General features: G+C 44.1%; 2 protein-coding genes and 1 long non-coding RNA gene across 3 annotated transcripts in view; 1 reads left to right on the top strand and 2 right to left on the bottom strand.

Annotated features, from left to right (window-relative positions):
* Window positions 1–25,222, top strand: part of LOC131105846 (uncharacterized) — a 34,620-nt gene that overhangs the window by 8,714 nt on the left and 684 nt on the right. Inside the window, exons 3-7 of the long non-coding RNA XR_013630274.1 lie at window positions 17,341–17,542; window positions 17,773–17,982; window positions 18,074–18,131; window positions 18,215–18,264; window positions 25,062–25,165. This is a non-coding gene — a long non-coding RNA (uncharacterized LOC131105846). The remainder of the gene's footprint in view (window positions 1–17,340; window positions 17,543–17,772; window positions 17,983–18,073; window positions 18,132–18,214; window positions 18,265–25,061; window positions 25,166–25,222) is intronic.
* LOC131105841 (keratin, type II cytoskeletal 8-like) lies at window positions 1,692–5,161 on the bottom strand. The gene is made up of 9 exons (XM_058054250.2): window positions 4,627–5,161; window positions 3,884–4,092; window positions 3,742–3,802; window positions 3,557–3,652; window positions 3,314–3,478; window positions 3,104–3,229; window positions 2,814–3,034; window positions 2,663–2,718; window positions 1,692–2,582 (listed from the first exon to the last, which is right to left on the bottom strand). Exons 1-9 carry the CDS (start codon window positions 5,011–5,013, stop codon window positions 2,428–2,430), a joined length of 1,476 nt encoding a protein of 491 aa, XP_057910233.2. The 5' UTR covers window positions 5,014–5,161; the 3' UTR covers window positions 1,692–2,427.
* Window positions 17,262–21,648, bottom strand: LOC131105845 (keratin, type II cytoskeletal 8-like). Its single transcript, XM_058054253.2, has 9 exons — window positions 21,196–21,648; window positions 19,806–20,014; window positions 19,641–19,701; window positions 19,479–19,574; window positions 19,209–19,373; window positions 18,048–18,173; window positions 17,753–17,973; window positions 17,626–17,666; window positions 17,262–17,562 (listed from the first exon to the last, which is right to left on the bottom strand). The coding sequence occupies exons 1-9, from the start codon at window positions 21,646–21,648 to the stop codon at window positions 17,288–17,290; spliced, it is 1,647 nt and encodes a 548-aa protein (XP_057910236.2). The 3' UTR covers window positions 17,262–17,287.

Genomic DNA, 25,222 nt, shown 5'->3' with positions numbered 1-25,222 from the left:
TTGCCAAGGGGAAAGAGGTAAATGATGAAAAGTAGGGGACCCATGACAGAGCTCTGAGGCACACCTGCAGTAACTGATGAGGGACTTGAGCTGTATGAACTGAGTGCGGCCTGAGATAACAAGGATGTCAACAAGGAAGAGAAAGGCCGGAGTCGGCATCAGTGAGAAAGTCGATACGTTCCCATTCCAATGAAATGCATGTTTACTTCCAAAGCAGACATTTAAATGTACATTCACATTACATGATATTGTGTTTTTTTTTAATTATTCTTGTTTGCAGCCCAAACATCCACTCATTGCTGTAAAAATGTAGGACAAATAAAGACTATTAGTATTCTAGTCAACACTAAACATGAACAGTCAAGAGATGCACTTGAGTGCAGGTCATGTTTTGTGAGCAGACATTCATTGCAGGGACTTGTGAATAGTGAGCACAGTTTTAACACCCAGGGGAGATTTTCTTATTTGTCATGTATCATCGCACTCATCACGCATCACCCTGCGGTGGAAAATTCGACACAGTCTTTCTTGTATTTGGCATGACCTCTGACAGCAGTTATTTTTAAATTTAATTCTGAGGATTACATTGAAAAAAAGGCTCACCCGTGTGTGGTTAAAACAACAATACTACTGAAGTAAGCTGTCCTTTTAGGTACTGTATAAACTAGTCAACGCAACAAGAGGATTGGCCTCTACCAATCAACATGTGGGAGCTTGTAGGCTTAACATAACATCCAATTTTAGCTCATTTGCCACGTTGTAGATCAGTGCAATTATTTTCTGTGATTTCTTTTTTTTTATTTGAACTGCTATATGGGGCACCCCTGATCATTTTCAAGATTTTTTTTCATCCGCCATGCCTACCACCCTTTGTTATGTCCAAATAACTCCATTTTAGTTTCATCAGTTCATAGCACCTTATTCCAAAATGAAGCTGGCTTGTCCGAATGCGCTTTAGCATCACTCAAGCGACTTTGTTTGTGGCATGAAAAAAAGCACAGTGCACAGGGACACCATCTGCACCAGGTCTTCTGAGCTGGTCTGGTGGTCTGTGGGTTTGAGTTTGACAGTTCTCCCCATCCTTCGCCTCTGCTAATCTGAGATTTCTCTTGGCCTGCCACTCCAGGCCTTAACCTGTAGTTTTCCATTTCCTCACGATGCTCCTCAGAATGGAACTTGACGGCAGAAATATCCGGCCAACTTTTGTATCCTACCCCTAAACCATGATGGGGACAACTTGCAATTGGCCACCTTAAATACCCTTTCTCATGATTGGCTTCACTTGTGTATGTCAGCCAAGGGTCAGTGAGCATACCAAACACATTTTGTGTCCAAATAATTAGTGCTAATTAGTGCCTAATAAAAGGTATTGAAATCAATAAAACAACAAGGTTTCAGACAGACGGAACTAGAGAACTGAAACCAGCCAAACCAGCAAAATGTCTCCCTGCAGAGCAGCAAAGACCACAAGCGTATTCAAGGGTCTCGTTGTGTGAGTAAGAAAAATGCTTACATGTTGGCAGGTCTGCACTGTCTACCTTGTCTCTGCCTTCCCGGCTTGGAATAAATAAGACATGTATGTACATTCTGGGTAATAAAGTGTTGTTGACAGCAGGAACTTCATGAATATGAAAAATGCAACCCAACATTCCACCATCCTGTGGACACTTTCAAGAGACAAAGACAAGGGATTGGGTACTCAGGTTTATTGCTGATGTTATTTGTGGCAACTGTCATCTGTCATGTTGCAAAGAGGCCTTAACAAAAACAATCCGATGTCAACATCATGGAAGCATCATGGCAATGAGGTCTTACATAAAGAAGGTAACTATTTGGCAGACCCACAAAGACAAACCAGGTAGTAACCATTTTATTCAAAGCCTGCACCTTAGTTGTAAACATGTAGTATTCCCACTTACTGCCTCCATCGGTTGGATTACGAGAAATGACAACAATTGCTGTTTTTACTGGAGAGAATTGGAGACTTGTGTCGAGGAATCGGAGCATGGTTCTATCTGTCCGTCTATTTCAGAGCACTTCATCTGTTGTACAAAATAGTGCGTGGATATGCAAATATTTCCCTTGCTTATTTTAAGCCGCCATTGCCTTGTTTTGCCATTCCAATGTCTTGGATGTCAGTGCCGAAGGAAGACCCACTTTGCGTTGCAACTGACCTGACCACGTTTACTTTCAGGAACTCTTAAATGACGATGGATGGTTACCTACACGTTTGAAACGGACCCAGTGATTCTTGGAACACAACTGGTGGCAGTGTAACACGGGCCAGTCTTTTATCTTTACTCTTAGCATTTTTGGAAATCTCGTATTTTAAGGCTGTCTGTCGATATTGCGTTGCACCGAGATACGGTCCACAGATTTTGGTCAAATTGAAGAGTTTCAGAAAGAGAAGAGGGACTGCTCTACTTCTTAAATGTATCTTCTGGAACTGCTGGTGGTGGTGACTGACGATTTGGTGACAGAGCTGCCATAACCACCAGACGGGTTGCCGCCATAACCACCAGCCATGCTGCTGCTGCCGCTGTAGCCGAATCCGCCAGCAGCAGAGCTGGAACTGGAGAATCCTGCAGTCAAAGAGCGAGTATTAGTCGATGTTTGTCAGGGATTTTCAATTCAATCGATAAAAACTGAGGCGAGAATTTACCGCCTCCTGAGCTCTGCTGCACGTGGATGGTTGCGCTTGAGGGTCCGCTGGCCAGTCTAACGGGGACACGTGACATCACGATTCATTGTGTGATGATTCAAATTGATGACGGAGCATTCGAATCGTAAAAAGCATTGAACGTTGGCCCTACCTGTACTCCTCTCCTTCCAGCAGTTTCCTGTAGGTGGCGATTTCAATGTCCAGGGCCATCTTGACGTTCATCAGCTCCTGGTATTCACGCACCTGGCGGGCCATGTCCTGCTTAGCTCTCTGGAGAGCCTCCTCCAGATCCTTGATGCGGAGCTTGGCATCCTTCACTGCCAGCTCACCGCGCTCCTCAGCCTCTGCGATCTGGGCCTCAAGGCTGGCCCTCTGGAAAAAGGTTATCAGGAGTTAGAAACACTCCAAAAGTCCTTTAGATGTTCATGGAGTATTCTGTACCTGGGCCTTGACGGCCTCAATCTCATTCTGAAGACGGGCAATCATGCGGTTCAGCTCAGCAATCTCAGCCTTGGTTGTGCGGAGGTCATCACCGTACTGTCCAGCAGAGGACTGCATCTCCTCGTACTATGGGGATGAACAACGCATCATGGTATCTGAACAACGTCATGGAAATAAAACACCAGAAATGCTTCTCAGCAATGCTCTTACCTTCTGTTTGTACCAGGACTCTGCATCGGCCTTGCTGCGGTTGGCGATGTCCTCATACTGAGCACGCACTTCCGCCACGATGGAATCCATGTCCAGGTTACGGCTGTTGTCCATCTCCACAATGACAGAGGTGTCCTTGATCTGGGACTGCAGCTCACGGAGCTCCTGCAGAACCGCAGGTTGGTCCATGAGAGTCAAATCCTAAAGCCTGATGTTGGACTACCGTGAAATAATCAGACATACGGCCTCGTAGACGGCCCTCAGGAAGTTGATTTCATCCTGAAGAGCATCGCATTTGGCCTCCAGCTCCACCTTGTTCATGTAGGCAGCGTCAACGTCCTGCAGGGAAAATGATTTTGCATGATTTTTAAAAATCGATTCACAATAGGATGTTGTTGAAATGGGATTGGATCCAATCTGTAATCTACCTTCTTCAGGAGAACAAACTCGTTCTCTGCAGCTGTGCGTTTCTGGATTTCATCTTCATACCTAAAGCAACACAGGACAACATTAACTCGAATTCATACGCCCCCCAAAAACCCACAATCACTAGATGTTATCAACACTCACTTTCTCTTGAAGTCCTCCACCATGCCCTGCATGTTCTTCAGTTCTCCGTCCAGCTTGATCTTCTCGTTGCCCAGCCCATCGAGTTGCCTGCGCAGGTTGGCGATGTAGGCTTCGAACATGGCGTCGATGTTAGAGCGGGTGGTGGTCTGCTCCTGCAGGAGGCTCCACTTGGTCTCCAGCATCTTGTTCTGCTGCTCCAGGAAACGTACCTGGGAAGACGGGAAGACACAACATTTCCAATCAGCATGTATAAAAACGTAACATCTCTTTGGCTGCACGTTGCCCAAGTGTTGTTAAAGTTATCTGTGGTGCGTCCTTTGTGCAAGGCATGTCATGTTTGGATTTGACGAGTCATGAACGCCTCGTTTGGCGATAACGGCCACGCTCAAGCCGGCTATAAAACACGGGTGTGGCAGGTAAAGCAGGGAAGACAAAGCGGAAGTGTGGGCGTTCTCGTTGCAGTTTTTCTGTGTTCGGCGGAATTGGACAACAGAGTCCCAGGTCAAATTCAAGCTGTGTTTCCCGAAGGTGCAGCAATCGCATGCCTTCCGGTTTCCCAGGAATAAAATCAATTCTAGTTTGGGCAAAGTTGCGAACTGAGGCGTCTTGATGGATCCAACGCAAACTGGATGATTGTTGCCAGACTAGATGATTGGCACCTGTGCTATGCAGGCTGCCGACCATGTGACCACGTTACACTGCACAAACTGACATTCACCGTTATCAAGACGAAGGGAACCCACCTTGTCAATGAAGGAGGCAAAGCGGTTGTTGAGGGTCTTGATCTGCTCCTTCTCCTGGGTGCGGACAGCCTGGATGGACGGGTCAATATCCAGGTTCAAGGGGGCCAGCAGGCTCTGGTTGACTGTGACGGAGGTGATTTGGCCAGGCATGAAGCCTGCGGATCCATAATTACCACCCATCAACGAGCTGGAGCTCATGGAGCTGCCATAGCCACCACCCATGCCAGCACCCATGCCAATACTCATGGCACCTCCAAAACCACCAGCTGTGGAACCGATATTGTAGCTGGTTCTCTTCATGCTGTAGCCAGTTGAGGGTCCGGCAAGGGACCTTCTGGACATTGAGGAGCCACCTGAGACGGAGTAGGACTTCCTTGCAGAAATCATTTTGTGGGTTGTTTGTGCTGTCACGGCTGAGCAGAGAACTGAAGATGTGGAGCCTTCAAAGGAGAGTCAAGTCCCTCTGAGTGTCTGACTGAAAGGTAGTCCTGCTTTTATGGTGGAGCTGAGCTCACGGGGGTGGGAGGACCTTCTCATTCCAACCTGTCTTTTCACTTTTACTGGCCAACCTCCCTCCCTCCCAGCCTACATGCCTCTGGCTGTGAGCAGGAGCGGCCGGTCCTGTAAAACAGGTAGGGAGGGATTGTCGCAAGATAAGCCGGGACACACCCTACACTGGGAAAAGCTGAGAGGACGGCAGTGGGAGGTTGCCAGAGAGAAAACGTGGTTATGTAAGAGAACAAAGACTCATTGAGTGCTTTAAATGTCTGTTGATTATCTGTCTGCCCAAAATGGAGGCAGACACTTTCTCCGCTTGCATAATTAGGAATGTTTAGAAAACTAGTGTAGCCGTCCTGATTTGGGTCAGCACCAAAAAAAATATTTTATCCGTGCACGGGAGAATATTTGAACAAAAAGCTTATTTTGCATCACAAACTAAAATGAAAACATCTCAAATAATCTTCCCAGGTCCGTGCCCCGCCCATCTGCTTGAACTAATCACTCCTAATCGAGTTGAACAAGAATGGTCCTAATCAAATATTTAGCTTGGTGTGGAAAGGAATATCAAAGTACACAATTTAACAAATATATATTGTATATTGTATGTCAATAGCTTCATAGTTTTGTTGTATTATCAAGGTCCATGCATGTCAACCTTGCCGTTGTAACACATCTTGTCCCTTCTGCAAAGGTTGACAGGGAGTTAAGGTTTAATCAACGATACGGCACGATCCTAGCCACAATGCTACTAATGCTGAGTGCATCCAATAACCGTCAGATGGCAACAGAAAGGTTTTACGAAGGTTTTTAGCTAGTCTTCCATTTTGGATCCGTTGATCAGTTGAACAGTCTATTTCATTTTAACGGCCTTTTGCAATCGATTGCTTACTCAAGATGGCTCACTAGGGCTTTTTATCTAGAATGTAATCATCCCGTCATGTTTGCATATCTCAGTCAGCCACAATGACAGCTTTGACTCTCCGTGCAAGCATCACATGGATTTATTTATCATTGTTGTACCCAACATCTTCCCCACGTTCAGCTGTGAGTTTGGCCTCATGTCCTGCAGTCGATACAGAAACAATATGGCTGGACGGATGCACATAAGTCAGGTCCACCCTTCCTCCCTTTTACCCTAGTGCTCATTGTGTCCCGGGTAAAGGGGGACCTGGAGCCCAGCTTAGCTGATATGTCATGACAGGACAGGAACAGAGGTCAAGCGTTGCATACGACAGTGAAGGCTGCTGGCAACCTATTTTGGATGAAGGCATGTTGCAACAAGGAGCAAATGAATTGGTGCCAGGGAGTTGCACCATCAGCATCAGGCTGACTGGATTGGGTGCAGGGTTGGGCCCCATGAAAAAAAAACACCAGTGTTGTGAGTGAGCGATGGTGGCTGAGGAGAAGTGGTTAGCGTGCAGGCCTCACAGCAAGGATACCCGAGTTCAATTCCACTCTCGGCCATCTCTGTGTGGAGTTTGCATGTTCTCCCCGTGCATGCGTGACTTTTCTCCGGGTACTCCGGTTTCCTCCCACATTCCAAAAACATGCTAGGTTAATTAGCCACTCCAAATTGTCCATAGGTATGAATGTGAGTGTGAATGGTTGTTTGTCTATATGTGCCCTGGGATTGGCTGGCCACCAGTCCAGGGTGTACCCCGCCTCCCGCCCCAAGACAGCTGGGATAGGCTCCAGCACCCCCACGACCCTCGTGAGGATAAGCGGTAGAAAACGAATGAATGAATGAATTCTCCTGATAGATCAGCAAAGTACCAAAAATCGACGAGTAGCTTGCGATTGACTGGTTGGTGACCCCTGCACTATTTGATGCAATTTTGCAAAATTCCAAAATGTTTTTTTTTAATTAATGGAAGACTTGAAAAATAAAACTTTTTTAAAAATCTGCCAACAAGAAAATAAAGTAGAATTTTCTTTTTTGTAACTAAGCGCCATGTCATTGAACACAAATTTGCTCACCTTGTTCACTGGGACAGGGAGGGGTAAAACTCTGGGGAAACAGGGTGATTCATTTGTTGTTAAATCTGCTCCATGGGGGAGGGACAACTGATTTAATAACTACATTTAATACCCAAATAGCTACATTGGTTAAAAAGTGAGTCAGATGGAGGCACGGCATGCTAACTCCATGCTAGCTTATTTCATTTTTTATTTCAGGCTGGCTAGGCTACAAAAAAACGAGTCAATCCCAGACGTTATTTTACTTGGAATTAGCGGCATCGTTTCACTCTGCTCTACCCGCTGACCTCTAACCGCTGACTGCAAAGGTCGTAGTGGACCAAACCATTCCAGGTAGTTATGGTGGGGTCGTCAGTCAATAATGGCAGTTTATTTTTGGTCAATGTGGATATTAAATCCATATATATTTTCCCATTTGTCATGGCCCCTTGGAATGTTTGATGGCTCCTGATTGTGCTCTTGTTCTCGAGCTCAAACAATCCTCCCTAAAAAAAAGAGTGAGTGAACTTTGGCTCTACAGGTTGCTCCACTTAATGTAACCACACCCATTTGTTCCGTTCCCGAACACTACCACATTTATTTCTTCCCCCTGCGATGTTGCTGTAGGTGAGGCCGGCATTCTTTTTCATTCTTCCCTAACTTTTCACATGCACATGCCTTTCATTTCTACCATGGTGTGGAACTTTGCCCCAAAGCTCAAGTATCAGCTGTCCAACAACTATTTGCAGAATATTTATGTGCAGATTTGCTTACTGTGCAAGTTAGAAATATTGCATTGAGAACAATGTGAAAGCAGGACGGGGTCGCCTGGCAAATGCATCGGTACGCTCTTATGGATAAGATGGCTTCTAGAATAGGACGATGAAGGACCAAACCAAAGCAGATGAATGAATATGTTGGATAGTCATAACAATTCCTCATTACAATTGAAATTAGGTAGTTAAAGTAAAAGAAGCAAAGAGTTCACTATCTAGCAAGCTTTCTGTCGCACTGTGGAGTTTTTCTGTATGCAAACATGTGGCAGCTTGTCAACAGCGAAAGGCCATCGTGCTCACTGCACATACTTGGGTGGCAATAAATCAACGCAGGGTGCAACAGTGCAATTATTGAGAGGCCACAATAAACGTGGATTTACAATCGGACGCTTTAATTGGAGGACATAAAATGTTCATTGGATGATAATCTGGTCAGAAATGTTTTAGCATTATCAATCAATTTTTGCTTCTGGTAGCATAAAGATGAAAATCTCGTGTCTCAATAAGATTGTGTCAAATTTCACATGTGTTTGTTACCAAACGTGAGTAAGCAATTATTCCCAAGCAAACACAACTATGGCAATCCTAATTTCATCACGTTTTTTTTACTTGGAACAAATTTGTATTGTTGAAAATGCTTTTTCTGAGACTTTCTTTTGTGATTAACAGGAAAGATAAGTACAGCGTTGTGTAACTTTAGCTTGCTTCCATGCATTTCTCAAGAGGCCAAACTCCAAGCGTGCCTTTAAAAGGAAACTCTGTTGCTGCCACTATGCAGTCTTTGCAACCCCTGACACGTCATCTGTAACGATGCACTAAACCCAGATGCATGGCCAAATGTGTTTACTGGCGTATGGTTTAATAAAACAGCCCATGGATGTATTTTCATAGCGTGGCTCCTTATGGAAACACAAGGCAGGCAAACTTACAATGTAGAGTTTGTTCCTTTGCAGTATGTGTAAAGTGGGTGTGGAAATTCCTTTGTGGTGTAGTTTGGCAGGCTTGGCTTCTTCATACTAAATAGCAATGATGAAAGGAAAAAAAAAATTCTATCATGCAAGGTGGAGTTTGTGATGAGCACAGTCAGTGTGAGCGGCTGCAAAAGGAACTTTTCAAACTGCACCATTTCTGTCCCTTTTCTGTGCATATAACACAAGAAAATGAGTTAATATGAGCTAGATAAAAAGGCTCATCATTGGGACACACCTATTTCGACTATGAAGCCCTCTAAAAAAAAACTCTAATTACGTTGCATCATTTGATATCTGTGCTGTGATCATGCATTAACACGTACACTGATGATGACATGTAGTAGTTGCAGTATCTTGTCATATTTTGATGATTTAAAACACTACCCAAACCTATTTTCTCTGTGCATTGATACACATACTTGCTGTGTCTTCCAGCACGTGTAAAAAATGCTTAGGCAAACAAGTATTTTGTTGACTCTTTGTAGCGAAATTGAGAGCTAGGTATCTACTCCTCCGTCTGTGAGTGACGCTGATACGAGCAGTTAGCGAAGCGCCAGATAAATATAGTTTTTCATGTTAGCTGCAGCAATTATAATATTGCTGTAGCTAGGTTAATATAGAAGTCAGTTATGTAAATGGAACACTGTTGCCGTGTTTTTGAGTTTTTTTTGTGAGCATCAAAATAGGTATTTCCCATGATGCCTGTTGTTAGCTAGCTCATATTAACTCGTTTTGAATTGCGAATGATGGGCAAAATTTTTAAAAAGTCAAGTTCCCCTTTAACTTTCCCCCCAATTTTCATGCAAATTTTTATCGAAAAATAATAAATACCACTATTTTTTATGTAAGACCTTCATGCTACATGTTATTTATTTGCAAAGTTCCTATATCTGCAACATTTTTTTTTTCCATTTCACCAGAAAATTGCTCTGCGATTGGCTGGCGACCAGTCCAAGGTGTACTCGGCCTCTTGCCCGAAGCCAGCTGGGATAGGCTCCAGCATACGGTTGGATGGATTTAATGTGGTCTTGAGTTGTGTCTTATTAATAGCTCGGCCTGAGCTGCTGTGCCAAAAGTGTTGAAGCACATGACTGAAGGTTGTGTCATGATTACCATTGCAGACAGTACTCCAATACAAAGAGGTTTTTTTGTTTGGTTTTTAAAAAACAAGGCAACACCCACACAAATGTGTCATCATGAAGCTAAGGGTATCCATCCACACCTGCTGATAATACCAACCATACTATCCATACGTTAATCCCTGTCATTACTGCTTGTTTGAGTGATTGGTAGGGCTAAAATGACAATGTTTATGTTTTAATCAGATGGGGTGTTTTTTTTTATGAAATGCATATTAATGCATATTCTGATTTATGCAGAACTATTGCCGCAGCAAGTCTCACTTGCTCATTTGTTGTGTGTTGTTTCCACTGAAGGATGAAATGCACAGCCCCCCCCAAGCTATAGTTGTAAAAAAAGACAGCCATGTTGTCAATACTTTTACACCTAAAGGCCTGAATTGCAGAATTCACAAAATAGACAATTGGACCTGTCATGTTGGACATGTTTGCATGGCTGGCTGACGGCGATATTCGCCTCCGGAAACTCTTCTTTCACTGCCTCAGCTGCAGGTAACAAAAACCTACCCGGCAACTCCAGCCCTCCGTGCCTTTGGGAGATTTACATTTCTTTCTTGTTCGTATGAATTCAAATGTTTGGTGAGCAAACTCAACAAGAAACCCACAATGAATGATCCCTTGTTCTTACTGTACTGCTGCTGAGCCACAAGTATAATAATACACATAATAATACACAATAAATAATGCAGATTCTACAAAACTTGTTTTTGCATATCCTCTTTATCTCCATAGCTAATATGCTTTCTCTCTGCAAGGGTGGAGTGCCTTCTTGGCAATGCAACGACTGTCAGAAAGGGTTTTACGTACATTTTATTTAGTTCAATTCAATCATCCCCAAGATTGTACATGAATGACTCCTTCTGTTCTGTTTCATATTATTTCCAAAAAGAAGCCAAAACATGCATGCAGCAGCTAAACTATCAAATGAATGCTTATTGCATTTATTTATAAATATAACCATGCAAACTGTAAACAAAAAAAAGCACAAAACAAGATCTTAAAAAAAGAATGCTAAGTATTCAGTTGTGTTAAAGAGCATAACTGGTTAGACGGGTATGTGAATTGCCAGTACGGTGTTTGCAGAAATGTTAGAAAAAGATTCTACTACTCAATAATGTGCATTCTAAAGAGGAAACACAGTTTTTTTTTTTTTTTGCACCAGACTCTGCAGTTGCGTCATTTTATTTCATGAATGAATGTGATCATAGTAAGTCTGGAGGGGATGTCAAGTTTCTGCATGTTAAAGCGAATGAAGTCACCGAGCGGTGATTGTATTCCGTGGCCTTAAAGTGAAATTTAATTTCGGGTCAAACACGCAAAGTCCTACTCAGTTTATGAACCATGTGACTCATAATCCAAAATGGGTGCACTCACAAACACACCCCTTCATACCTGTTTTGGCGTCCCACAGCAGGTGTGTCTTTAAGGGAGTGTTTCTGGCTCGGATAGTAATCTAAACTTCACCGTTTCAACACTTGCACAAAGGGGGGGGGGCGGCCGCCGTGGGGGGGGGACACGCCCTTCCACACAGCGGCTGCAAGCAAGTCATGCGTGGAAGCAGCCTGCTCGGGCCAAGTGCGGAGAATGCGGTTACCCTGCATGAATGTGAACAATAGGATAGTAAGCATGTCATCAAACTTTCTCACTAAGCCCTTCAACCGACAAGCCGGGCTGCATTGCTGCCTTGCTGCCTTGCTGCCTTGCTGCCTTGCTGCCTTGCCGCTTTTAACAGGCGTTCACTCGTCTTGCAGCGTTGTGGCATGCCGACGCAGTGGACTTTAACACCCTGTCAGAGCGTCTACACGCCCTCCGACACACACACACACACACACACGCCGTAACCGTGGAGAACTGAAGCATGGGAACTCCTGCACAGGCGAGCTGCAGTCAAACTGGATGACTGACTTTTTTCATCAGACAGGAAGTTCTCCTCTGATGTCTCGCCAATATAAAAAATAGCAATTAGATCTTGTGTTTGCATGTCACACCGTATCTTCTTATCTCCGACTTTGTCTGACAACAGGTGCTTCTGGCTTGAATCACAGGATGGCAGGTCTGATCTTGCATGTTCTAATGTAGGTTCCCTCCCACGGTCTAAAAACATGCATGTTATGTTAATTAGAGACTCCAAATCGTCCTTAGGCGTGAAAGTGGGTGGGAATGGTTTGTTTGTGTATATGTGCCCTGGGATTGGCTGGCCACCAGTCCAGGGTGTCGGCTGGGATAGGCTCCAGCTATCACTTAAAACACCACAAACGGCCTACATGATTGAAGGGTATTACATTTGAGGCCGTGTCACTATGCCAGAAAAACCTCGTCTGCAGTTGATGTTTGCAAAATACTCAGAAGAGTCTTGAACTTGCACATACTTGCACATTAGTGCTTATTACTGTATGCATACTACTGTATGTATATTACTGTATGTATATTACTGCATGTCGTGCTTGTGTTGTTACAAAACTGGTGAGACCAGTTGTTTGGTCTAGAGACAGGAAGCGGAACTGGAGGTAGCAGAGATGAGGATGCTGAGGTTCTGATTGGGAGTGACCAGGATGGATAGGATCAGGAAGGAGTACATCAGAGGGACATTACATGTTAGAGGCCTTGAGACTGAGATGGTTGGGACATGTCCAGAGGAGAGATAGTGGATATATTGGTAGAAGGATGCTGCCAGGTAGGAGGCGTGGAGGAAGACCAAAGAGGAGGTTTATGGATGCAGTGAAGGAGGACATTGGTTGGTGTGAGAGAGACAGATGTCGGATGGAGGAGATTGGTTTGCTGTGCTGACCCCCTGAAGAGAAAAGCCCAAAGAGAAAGAAGAAGTCAGCTTGCGACTTTGGTCGTGTGTCTCTGGTCTGCCTGCTGCCCGTTCCCAATCCCACTTGGACAACTTGTTCAGGCAGGTCCGTCTGCTCAACCAGCAGTACACACATTCCGTTCGGACAGCGCCCAACCGATCAGTCAAGCCCTCAGAAACGCATCTGGACTCCAAACAGCGAAGTGCAGAAGTCACGCTAGGCTAGGCTGTAACCTGCACATCCATGGCTACTTTAAAAAACACAAACACGACCTTAACCTTCTTCAGTTAAGTGAAACCAGTAGACCTTCCGAGCCGGGCGCTGATGGGCGTGTCTGCTTCAAGCTGCTCGGTCAACACTGAAGTTTCTTTGGAGTGTTTTTGGTGTTGCAACCAGGATGAGTACTTGATATAATGTTATGAAATTGTCTATGATGGTGTTTAATAAGTCATAAATGGGTTGTGGTTAACACACTTCTCTGTTGGAGGACTCATCACTAAGGACTGATGGGAATTTGACTTATTTTAGTTGTTTATACATCCCTGCGTGAACATTACTGATACTGACTACATTCCCTTCCCACAATTCACCTCTGCGATTTCTCTGTTATTGCACCGACGCCTAGCAACCGCCGTTTAGTCACTATATATCAATGGTCATAAAAAAGTCTTGCTGGGTGCAGATGCATGCGCCGTACTACAATAGAGAAGTGGAACAGCAGACCGGCGTGTTTGAACAAGTGAAAGTAAAGTGCGTGCATGTCATCCGTCACCCCACCCAGTCGGCTCCACCCCTTCTCAGCGTCATTTTGATAGTAGTGAATAATTAACCATAACAGGATGTCAGACCGCCGCTGACAGAAACTGTCCCAGGTCGCCAACCCAGATGACCTTGAAATACACGGACCGGACTAAAACTTGGACTGGTAGCAGTAGCGCCTTTACACAACGACAACTCTTCTGATGCCTTTCAGCAGTACTGATACTTGGTTTTATAGTCCAAGGAGACCAGTTTCAAACTATGCTAATTATAATTATAGCAGGGGTGATTGGCTGGAGGTGAAACTTGTTAACTAGGATTTATGACAGAACTTGATAGATTTATTGAAAATGGACATTTACGACCTCAAGCTCAGTGATTGCAGGTTTTGTCATTTGCAGATGGGGCTCTGAAACCATTTCTAGAAATATTTACTACACCGCCAAAATGTAAGCAGCATCAACTGGACTGACGGAAGTAAAGCGAATATTGCAAAGCAAAATTGGATGAAATGCAAAAATATGCAAAATATAATGAAACAATGTGTGGCATTGCAACAACAAACTTTATCTTTATCTTCAAATACATTGTCTCGGAACAATTCCAAACTTTTACACTACAACATCTTCTGGGCAGTTTGGAATCTAATTATTTTTATATATTTTTTTAATTTTAATTAAACCATTTAATTGGAGGACAGGTCTCATAGAAAATGCTGGATGCCGCTGCAATGCTGCCTCTGTCCACTAGAGGGAGCCAGATGACCAGAGTCCAAAGCAAAGATGGAGGCTGATGTCAATGCAGCAGACCTATAAATGCGTTGCTAAGATTTGATGCAAAATGGAAAAACTTGTTAAGTTAAAATGTTTGGCTTTTATTGGTACATGTTTGTTTATTTCTGGAGTATATCTTTGTGGTGTTAATTTGCTGTGTGATGAATGTATTGATTGATTCAGTGAAGTCTTCTTCTGTCGTCTCCAGTAGTGTAGCACTGTGACCAAGTGTCCTGTTTTCCCAAGCGATGTCCTTTCTTGACTGTCGGGATTTTTTGGTGATAATTTGGTGAGGTGATGCACATGAGTACGTGTGCACCCATCTCCTGCAGCTAGTGGCACGGCATCACGATACCGTCTGAGTATCACATGATAGCTAAATCCCGACATGTTTCGTTGACCACATAACTTGTCCGTGACCGTGTTATTTTTGTTTTTAAGTATCATTTGTAGTGATGCAACAAGGCATTACGCAACCTCGCCGCTTTACAAATTCCCATACTGGAGTCTACTGATATTTGATGGCCTTCATTACGGAACTCGCAGCCCAACTGCTATGTCGCATTGGCCAGCAGCACGCATTCAAAGCTCCACACCCAAGTTTAACAAGGCGCTGCCCGTGGGTGGGGCAGCTTTGCTTTGTCAGATCATACTTTAGATGCATAACTGGAGACAAACTGGTCCACTTTACAGGTTGAAGTCCCAGTCAGATGCCCTGCGGGGGCTTAGCTACTTGTCAGTCAGTGTCAATGACAAATAATGATCCTGCAACCTGCTTGACTTTTTTAAAAGGCAACACAAGGAGACTTGGAATGCTTGAAATGACTCAATGAGGTGCAGCTGGACAGGAGGAATAACTCTTAAAATCAACACTTTTTTACCTTTTCACTTCATTTTATCCCAAAAAATATTTGCTTGTTAGACGGGCCTGCAAGTTGGGGCTGCAAAACGATTGCCCACTGCATCACTCTTTTAGCAAACTCATGATTTGTTTCAATTTCATGTGCTGCTCGGAGCCTAGCTTGACGCCCACTCCTGGTATCAAAAGAACCGCACACACACACAGCAAAAAAAAAATGCACAATACACTACGAACGTATAATGCAGAATATTAACCAACTACTAGGTGAGCTCTAACCAAGTGCTTTCCAGCCTTTTTTGTGCGGGATGTTGACGAGTCATGATGCTTTTTTATTGTAATGGTAATGGTAATGGTTTAATTTCATTTGAACATGCATCAGATTCCAATTGAGTGCATCCCATAATCAGTTCCCAGTTCCACATGTTCAAAAGGAGTAGGAAGAAGCAAAGCTTATTAAATCCTACCCCTCCATCTGGTACTTTTACAATCAGTAACTGTTACATTTGTTCACTTCCTGCTTTCCTAATATAATTTAAGGGTTTTTTTGTTGTTTTTTTTGTCACGTACCGAAGTACGATGTGTAGTGACCATTTATATAATGAATCAAATCTATCTCAGGAGGTTTTCTTGGCAGTTATTTGCTTTTATACACCACGCATCCGACATCTATTAGACACTCAAGAGCGATGTTAGTGGCAGTGTTGACTATAACGTACGTATATATTAGCGTATAACCAGGGTCCAAATACAGCAATATCTTCATTGCTGACATCAGCCCTACTTTGTGTAGTTTCGTGTTGCAACATCTAGCTGCAGGCACTAGCATGATGCCATGGAGGTGAGCACCATGCAGGTGTCAAATAGGTTGTAAAATTTCTTACGGGATGATTAAACAGTTGCGTGGTGTTTTGTTGCCAGACAAAACAGTTGATTGCTTCGCCGAGTGAATGGAAAATGGCGTGAACATGTATCATAGCCATGAAACCTGCACTCAGACATGCAGCAGTTCTAGAATAAAGATATGAATATGTAGCAGTGGTTGTCTGGGAACACTTCTAAGCCCTGCCCCTGCTGCCAAACCTCATAATGATGGCCTGATGATGAAACATAATAGAGTTCCACTTGCAAAAAAAATCATTAAGATTCATTCCAGTGCATTTAGGAAGTTTGCAGGCTACATGGTATTGTGGAGAATTGGGGTGACAGTAACTCAGTCTCACCCTCTCCAATTGGAAAAAAATGCAATTCCAGTAGTGGTTGCCGCACTCCCTCTTTACTCCGACTCTGATCTCTCCGTGCAAGCCTGCACGTGTGACTGGACTAGAATCAGTTTTAAAAAATAATTAGAAATAAATCTGCACTGATTCCAATAAAAATATGTTGTATCTCGTTATTGCAAAGTCAATACGGTGCATTGTGTTGGATGGTTTTGTTGCTTTGTGTTTTTGGGCTGGAACTTGCCTGCTTTCAGTCATATAATTGATCAAGGATTTTTGTACCGTACACTGCATGATGCATATGCTCAATATGTCCTTGCAAATGTACTTTTTCACCACCAAAAACCATAATTCACTCCCACATGATAATAAATACACTTATGATAGCATTGCATGACCCCCCTTTTAAATAAAAGATATTCAATACAACATTCTTATTACAATACTTAATGTAAACAAAGGGATGTATGTGTATGCATGCTTCCTGTAAGATGTTAAACTATGAAAACTATGACTACTAGTAGTCACAGTTCTGCTAGGGAACAATAAGCCACAAAAGCTTTCCATTTCATCAGACGTTGTATGGCCTTGGGTGCGGCACCACCACCCAGAATGCAGGTTGCAACCTGTTTCTCTGAAGTCATCCAGTGGAGGTGTTGCATTCCTTCATACAACATCGTCTTGTCTCGGTGAAATGATAGCTATTGTACGGTGGGGTGTAGTATTTAAATGTTTCCTTTAAAAACAAAAAAGAAGCATCCTGTTCAGGTTGGCAAGGGTCAAATTCACTGACAACATCTTGTAAGGTTTGATTTATTGACGTCAGATTGGAAAACATATCCCACACTGCCATCTGGTGGCCGAATACACGTACTGCCGTGATGTGCCTTGATATATATGATGTAGCGCTCACTCCTCGGCCACAACTTCCACTTTCTCCTGTTCTTTCTTCTCCTCAACAGGAGCCTCCTCGGTGGCGACGGGGACCTCCACCTCCTCCTTCTTCTCTATCTTCTCCTCGCTGGTGGTCACCGCCGTCTCCGACTGAGTGACTGCGGCGGTGCTCATCACTGTCGCCCCCTCGTGGCCGGAAACAGAAACACCGCTGGCCTTGGCGCCAAATGAGCTGCTGGTCATGGATGGGGGGCGACAGCTCTCCAGGCCGTAAGCGTTGTAGTTTAAAGCTGTTTACAAAATGGAGGTCACTATATGGTTTTTAAATTATGAAAAACAAATGAAATACGTACACGTCACTTTGGACACGTTGGTCTTGATTCCAGTTGCCAGCCTACCAAAAGAAACACATGACTTAGTGAATGTTACATGTTACATGTCACATGTTACATGTCACATGTCACACGCTCATCATCACACCTGTCTTCTTCTCCCTCCAGAAGCTTCCTGTAGGTGGCGATCTCAATGTCCAATGCCAGCTTCACGTTCATCAGCTCCTGGTACTGGCGGACCTGCAGGGCCATGTCCTGCTTGGCCCTCTGAAGAGCCTCCTCCAGGTCTCGAATGCGGAGCTTGGCGTCCTTCACGGCCAGCTCACCGCGCTCCTCGGCCTCGGCGATCTGAGCCTCCAAATTATTGATCTGAAAGAGGTCAGGTGTTTGATTTCGGAGGTCCGTGCTTGTCCGAGCGCCGTCGTCTAATGTTTAACGCTCACCTGGGATTTGACCATGTCGATTTCAGACTGCAGCCTCGTGATCCTGCGGTTCATGTCGGCGATCTCCGCCTTGGTTGATTTGAGGTCGTCGCCGCATCTTCCAGCAGATTCCTGCATCTCTGCATACTGGACACACATAAACATAAACTTTATATGTTCTATTTTAGGGCTGCACGGTGGGCGAGTGGTGAGCAAGCAGGCATCACAACTGGGAGACGTGAGTTTGATTCCACACTCAGCCATCTCTATGTGTTTGCGTGTTCTTTTCTCCGGGTACTCCGGTTTCCTCCCCCATTCCAAAAACATGCTAGGTTAATTAGCCACTCCAAATTGTCCATAGGTATGAATGTGAGTGTGAATGGTTGTTTGTCTATATGTGCCCTGGGATTGGCTGGCCACCAGTCCAGGGTGGACCCCGCCTCTCCCCCCAAGACAGCTGGGATAGGCTCCAGTTGATTAGAAGCTTTTTAAAGTGTACAAAAAAGCTCAATAGTTTAATAATAATCCATTTTATCATAACTTGGCAAAAGATGATCCTTATTTTTCTCAAGCTGCTGCACCCCCCCCCCCCCAAGTAGTCGACAGGTGTCTCCCAGGGAACCAAATTTAACTTAAATTATGTGTTTTGTATGAATGTTGTTGCATGTGTTTGACTGTAGAAAACGTAGTACAGTCGTCCCTCGCTACATCGGGGTTCAAACATTGCTCCTTCAATCTATCACGTTTTTTCAAAAAGACTAATTATAGGTAGTATTCTGGTCACTTTTGTTGATGAGACATGAAATTATGTCATAATACTTTCATACTGCATGTATGTAGTCAACTATGACATGATAGAAAAGTCTCCTCCCATTCTGTGTGGAAGTGGTACATTTTGGCTTCTTACTTTATTTTAGAATAAGTAAACTGGAGGGGCTAACTTATTAGCTCGGTAGTTTGTGATGCTAGCCTGTTTCGTAGCCTTCACAATGTGGTGTAAACAAGGAATAACAGGCATGTAAATGTCACTATAGGGGTGTTATGTCTACAATACATATTTACAAAGGTTTTCTATGCTGTAGATGTAAAAAAAAAACCATCCAATGACATAAAACAAGGGAACACAGCAATATGACCACACGTCAACACTGTCGTAAGGATAGACTTTGTAGTCCTTAATACCTTGGACTGGTACCACGATTCGGCTTCAGCTCTGCTTCGATTAGCAATGTCTTCATACTGGGCCCGCACTTCAGCAACAATGGCATCCATGTCAAGGTTACGGCTGTTGTCCATCTCCACCACCACGGACGTGTCCTTGATCTGACTCTGGAGCTCCTGGATTTCCTGCACAGGGAAGACCGAGAGACATGGAAGATACCATAAAACACACCAAAAATAATCAATGCCATATTCATTCATATGTAGCGTCCCGCAAGATAGCTTCATTACCGCGTCGTAGATCTGCCTCAGGAAGTCAAGTTCATCAGAAAGTCCATCCAGCTTGGTCTCCAGTTCTGCTTTGATCAAGTACGCCGCGTCTGTGTCCTGCACGGCGACACACGAGACAAGTCACGTTGGGTTCAAAAATTGGTTCAGTCGACTTAGACCAACCTTCTTCATGAGGACAAAGTTGTTCTCGCACTCGTTGCGTTTGTTGATCTCCTCCTCGTATCTAAAAAACAGACTTGGCAGTCAACTGCGGACAATATCTTGGAATCGATGCTGAAATGAGGTCAAACAGAGGTCAAATAGAAGTCAAACACCGCCATCACTCACTTGGTCTTGAAGTCTTCAACCAGACCTGTCATGTGATGCAGGTCAGACTCCAGTTTGACCTTCTCGTGACCGAGGCTGTCCAGCTGCCTGCGTAGGTTGGCGATGTAGGCTTCAAACATGGCGTCGATGCCGGAGGGCGACGTGGTTTGCTCTTGTAAGACTTTCCATTTGGTCTCCAGCATTTTGTTCTGCTGTTCCAGGAAGCGTACCTGCAAACACGACAATCATTGAATCTAAAAACTCCTGATATGGTGCATTCAAGGACAAATAGTTCATTCTTTACCAGGTGAAAGGATTCTTACACTCATCGATTATTATGATTATTATTATTCTGACTAACAATACGGCGAGGAAGTCAGTGTTTCCCAACTTTACAACCTCTCCATTGAGTGTCCTCACCCTGGGTGGGGTCTTGGGCAAACAGGGCAGGAGTGCATGTGTGTGTTGGAGTTGTCGTTTACGATGGCACGTGAAGGAAGGAGGAGAGGGATTGTTGTTTTTATGAATTCCTGTGATGGAGTCACAGGTTAACTTCCTCCCCGCATTTTTCCACGGGCCTCCTTAAACAAGAAACGCAATAATAGACAAGGGGCGGGTGGGGGGGTGGGGGGGCAAGATAACGTCCAATCAATCACAAGCCTGAGAGCAGTGTGTGCTTCTGTCTGATAACAAATCTCATCACGATGTCGGTTCAATGGGGTCTTTTTGATGATGTTGATTGTTTATACTCATAATATTTATTACCGACAAATCTTCCTTGAAATGGATGATGGATGATGATTGTTGTTTTTCCCTGTGTACGCCATATCCATTGATTGTTATGGGATCATATTCATGCTCAATCAATGCTTGAATGGCCCCATTGGTTGGTTTTAATCATTACTTTTGGGTTGGCATCGCACTTCCAATTCCTCTGTTACTATGTGGAATATAATAATAATAATAATACATTTTATTTGTATAGCGCTTTACAAAATACTCAAAGACGCTTTACAGAAAAATTAAAGTTGAATAAAAGGGAGTAAACAGAGTAATCGTAAAAATAAGATCTCATCTCAAAACAATAGTATTTTGTAGCGTTTACAAGTTTAAATCCCCTCTTTTACTGCCATTTCCCCACCTATAATAGCCTTTAGCGCACCTGTCCTAGCACTGTGGAACGTCCTTTCACACAGACAATGTCCCGCCTCTATTTTAGTGTGGATACTGTGTCAAAAAGGGCAAACATTTCCAGGTCAACTTCATCCCCCATTACAATATAGAACACCAGCAAGGTAAACAAGTCTAAAAATACAGGAAATATTGCACTTTGGGATATTTCTGTATAAAAGGCACCATGCGACTCCCTGATAGAACAATGTTCAGGTATCTGCGTCCTTGTCGGACTGACCTTGTCGATGAAAGAAGCGAATCGATCGTTCAGGGTCTTGATCTGCTCCTTCTCCTGGATGCGGACCGCCTGGATGGTGGGGTCGAAGTCCAGGTTCAAGGGGGCCAGCAGGCTCTTGTTCACGGTCACCGTCGTGATGGGGGCCACCGCTTCTTGGGCCATGCCACCCCCCACGCCCCCACCGAAGCCCACGTAGCCGTACTCTAATCCGCCCCCTCTTTGGGCGGCCCCCCCTGCAACATACCCGCCAACTACCTTGAACCCCCCAACGCCGACCGCAGCGCCGCTGCTGCCCACCCCGCCGTAAGAACCCCGGACAGCGTAGCTCTGCCTGGCGCCCCCCACGCCTCGCCCACCGTAGCCAGAGAAGGAGCGGCTACTGAAGCCCTGGCCTGGACCCCTGGATGAGGACACGGTGGAGAAGGTGGTGGTCTTCACGGCTCTGACAGACATGGTCAGCGAGGATTCTGGCGGCAGCAACGTGGGGTGAGAGGAGGCTCAGAGAGTCAGGCAGATAGACCGCCCCCGGTTTGTGGTGCTATTTATCTCAACATGGGAGGGTCCTGTCCAGCTCCTGATTGGCTGATGGGAGCATGGCATGGGGGGTGTCATGATGGGTGGTGGCATCAGGGAAGAAAATCACATCTTGTTGCACATTTACAGCCTGTTGATTGTTCAGCCGAGTACAAGAATGGCCGAACTGGCGGGGGGGTCTCCTTTCTATAAACCCAGTGAAGACATCTCTGGACTTCACACACCTTCTCAACTTTTCAGTGACTGCTTTTATATTATATCTGCTTTCCATTCCTCCATGACAAACAACACCATCTGAAGTCAAAGCACGGCTATATTGAAAACACGCATCGATTTACGGCCTGGTCTCGTTTACCACACTTCTCACAGGCGTGACATATTGCAAAGCAAATTGTGTTCGCCCTGTGTGATGTGCTCCACACGTTTGTGGCCAGCGACTGCATGTCTCAGAAATGTGACAAAAACATCTCTGCCATAAAGTTTTTCTGCTCACATGATGACCATATCATAATATTATACATTATTATACATTTAAATCACACTAATCAAGTCTACCTACAAAATGTAAGTGGACTTTTATGAGCATGGAAGCATGAACATTCCTTCTTTATCAGGTCGGTGAAGAGCAAACACTCTTCTTTTTTTCTCGTCCCACCTTAAGTCTTAAAGAGTCTCCAAATAACCCATAAAATCCAACATAAGGAAAGATACAGATTATAAAGGAGATAAAAAGTCTTCAGGCTTAGCTACGCTGATCATATTGGAGTCTTCATTGTTTGATAGTTCTCATCTCAAACAAGCTGTTCCTCCTGCTCTTTCTCCTGGAGGAACGTGGGCTGAGATGCCAAAAGCTCCAATCGCAAGTCTATTAAGAGGTGGCTTTGTATGAAGTTGTGAAGTGACACGGCGAGTGAGGAATGTGCTGAATGACACACGTACCTGCTACAAGTCCCAGAGGATGAGTGGAGATGGGCTCGGCGGTATTGGAAGATAACTGGCTGAGATCATAGACAAAAAAAAAATCACTGAAACCATGAAGAATGTAACGACGAGGCTGAGCAACGCTGCCACATAATTAGCTTAAACGCCTCATTTGATTTCGCAGATTAATATGAATAACGTTGAAATTATTATTTTTTAATTTTTTATGTGTAAGTGTGCATGGTGTGTTGTATCACCCATCGCAAGTACGACTGGGTGCTTAGCAGTTTAGCGAGTGATAGCAAAGACAACACCCCCTTTTTAATGCGTTGGGATTCTGAGTTGTTGAGAAGAGAACACAATAGTCAGTCACACCCTGAAGTGGACATTGATTGGCTGTCATTATGTTTGGGCTTGTTAGCATCATTATTGTTGTGAGGGCAAGGTGAGGAGCGGAGAGGAATGTGAGAGTTTTTGGTCCATTTCTACAAAAGTGACATGCCTTCTTTGTTTACTTAAGTCTAGCCTACTTCATCAACACAAAGGGGAGGTGCTGGGATAGGCTCCAGCACCCCCGAGACCCTCGTGAGGATAAGCGGTAGAAAATGAATGAATGAATGAATGTTTTAAACAGAGTGGGGAAGAAGGACAAAGTAGTAAGCCAATAACCTTACCACTTCCACATGGAATGGGAGGAGTACTATGTCATGTCGACCATGCAAGAATTGTGGCAAGAATACAGCATATAAGCATCCATTTTCCTCTCCAGGTTCGACCGGCGACGTAGCGAGGGATGACTGGACAAAGTTTTGTCGCGACATGTAATTATTTTTTTTCTGAGATGCATGGCCATAATGGAAAATAATAACAACCAGAAAGACAAATTCAATGCAAGAGATGCTGATATTCATTGGAGCTTTTGGTCTTGAAAAAGCGGCTGGACTTTGATTTCAGGAGTATCCTGCCAAGCCTTAAAAGTTATAGATCAAAACCGTCATCAAATCCCACATTCTGCCTTGCCTGTAACGCATTTCCACTAAACATTGTTCTTCTTTCATTTCTGGTTTCTTTTCCTACCGTTTATTCTGTGTCATGTAAGCTAGAGCACATATAAACAAACACGTTGTGTTGCTAGCTTGCTGGTACATAATTTACCCCGGAACTATTGTTGAGGCAGTAGTTGCCACCCGGACGGGTGAAGTGGAGGGACGAGTGTGCTGTTGTGTCTCGTGGAGTTACGAATGTGAGTTGATGTTCCATAAAAGAATAATGTTTGCTCCAAAGTTCGACACCCCGCCTCAGACTCCAGTTCTTTTCAATGTTATATTTCATTTGTTGTAGCATTAACCCAGGATGCGGGGCGGTGGAGTCAAAAATGTCTTTATTATCCATAAATGAGCTCACAAGGATTGGCACAGCTCACCAAAACCTGCATCAAGTCAGACTTCCTGAATCCCACTACTCGGGAAAACTGCTTTTTGAACAATGTTGGTTTGTAATAGCGAATTGTGACATAAATCGCTTTGACTTCATTCTTCCACCAGATGTCGCTAATGTTGCTTTTCACTGAAGCACCAAAGCTTCGCCGTGCTTCTTCACCCGCCCAAGTCTAGCACAAAAACACCATTGAAATCATTTCTAATAATCCAATGCAAGCATAATGGTCTGGTTGATTCACTAAAGAAGTCTGCTGATTAACAACAAGGAACAGTTAAGACCGGTAGGTGCAAAAACCACGCAAAACAGGAAATGATAGACCAAAATAAGAGCACAATAAAATGTTGCTCATAAAAAACACAATAATTAGTCCGAACAGGCAAAAATAATTACCACTATATATCAGAAGGTACATACTTCCATACTTAATATCCATCTGTTGCCATTCTCTTGTATCATGTCAAATACGTATGTGCCTTGGCTCAATAAAGGCTGGGAAGCACAATCCCCCCCCCAGTCTAGGGGTTTAGTATGTGACTTCCGCCCCCCTGTGGTTACAGAGTGAAAGTGGCTGTCGCGTGGTGGCACTCCACATGATGTAATGTGCCCTGGGATTGACTGGTGACCAGTTCTGGAACCAGTCATCTCCCAGGATAAGCCCCACACCCAATCAGATCAGATGATGCTGGTTGTTCAAAATAGAAATCAGGAGGTGGAGATGAGTTGGGAAATGGATTTATTCTTAAAATCCTTTCTTTTGACACTTTTTGTGCCTCAAAAACTCCAAACTATTCCATCCATACCAGATCCAGCAGATGGTGATGTTGTGCGATACAAAATGCGTGTACTTTTTTCAGGGATTTTCAATGTCGCACAGTGAGTTAGCCTTTGGCATATTTGACATTATAAACAAAGTTTATAAAATATAAAACCAATCAGGTTGATTACTTTCAACTGTTGACTGTCTTCCTCAGAGTGGTCATGAGATGTCATGAGCAACGTCCAAACATGGATGGAACATCTCATATGGTCTGCCCTGATGGAACGGTCAGTAGCGGGTACATGATGGACAGTTGAGGTAAGTGGAATACGCCTGGTCATTCTCCTTTCCGTGGAGGACATTGAAGACGTTCAA

This window comes from Doryrhamphus excisus, linkage group LG18, assembly GCF_037039965.1.
Source record: "Doryrhamphus excisus strain RoL-2023G ecotype Guam linkage group LG18, RoL_Dexc_Guam_v1.1, whole genome shotgun sequence".
NCBI classification, from domain to species: Eukaryota; Metazoa; Chordata; class Actinopteri; order Syngnathiformes; family Syngnathidae; genus Doryrhamphus; species Doryrhamphus excisus.
The sequence above is the reverse complement of the archived record's forward strand: the minus strand, read 5'-3'. Positions and strand labels throughout refer to the sequence as shown.

What these genes read in the sequence shown, in the direction of transcription:
- LOC131105841 (XM_058054250.2), bottom strand. Translation starts at nt 5,013, where the DNA reads ATGATTTCTGCAAGGAAGTCCTACTCCGTCTCAGGTGGCTCCTCAATG. An exon ending in TGAGGGCCGTCTACGAGGCC is followed by an intron (nt 3,479 to 3,556) that starts GTATGTCTGATT and finishes GCGGTTCTGCAG; the next exon opens with GAGCTCCGTGAGCTGCAGTC. An exon ending in TTGAGGCCGTCAAGGCCCAG is followed by an intron (nt 3,035 to 3,103) that starts GTACAGAATACT and finishes ACCTTTTTCCAG; the next exon opens with AGGGCCAGCCTTGAGGCCCA.
- LOC131105845 (XM_058054253.2), bottom strand. Translation starts at nt 21,648, where the DNA reads ATGTCTGTCAGAGCCGTGAAGACCACCACCTTCTCCACCGTGTCCTCA. An exon ending in TCGCTTCTTTCATCGACAAG is followed by an intron (nt 20,015 to 21,195) that starts GTCAGTCCGACA and finishes TCGTGTTTGCAG; the next exon opens with GTACGCTTCCTGGAACAGCA. An exon ending in GTTGAAGACTTCAAGACCAA is followed by an intron (nt 19,702 to 19,805) that starts GTGAGTGATGGC and finishes TCTGTTTTTTAG; the next exon opens with ATACGAGGAGGAGATCAACA.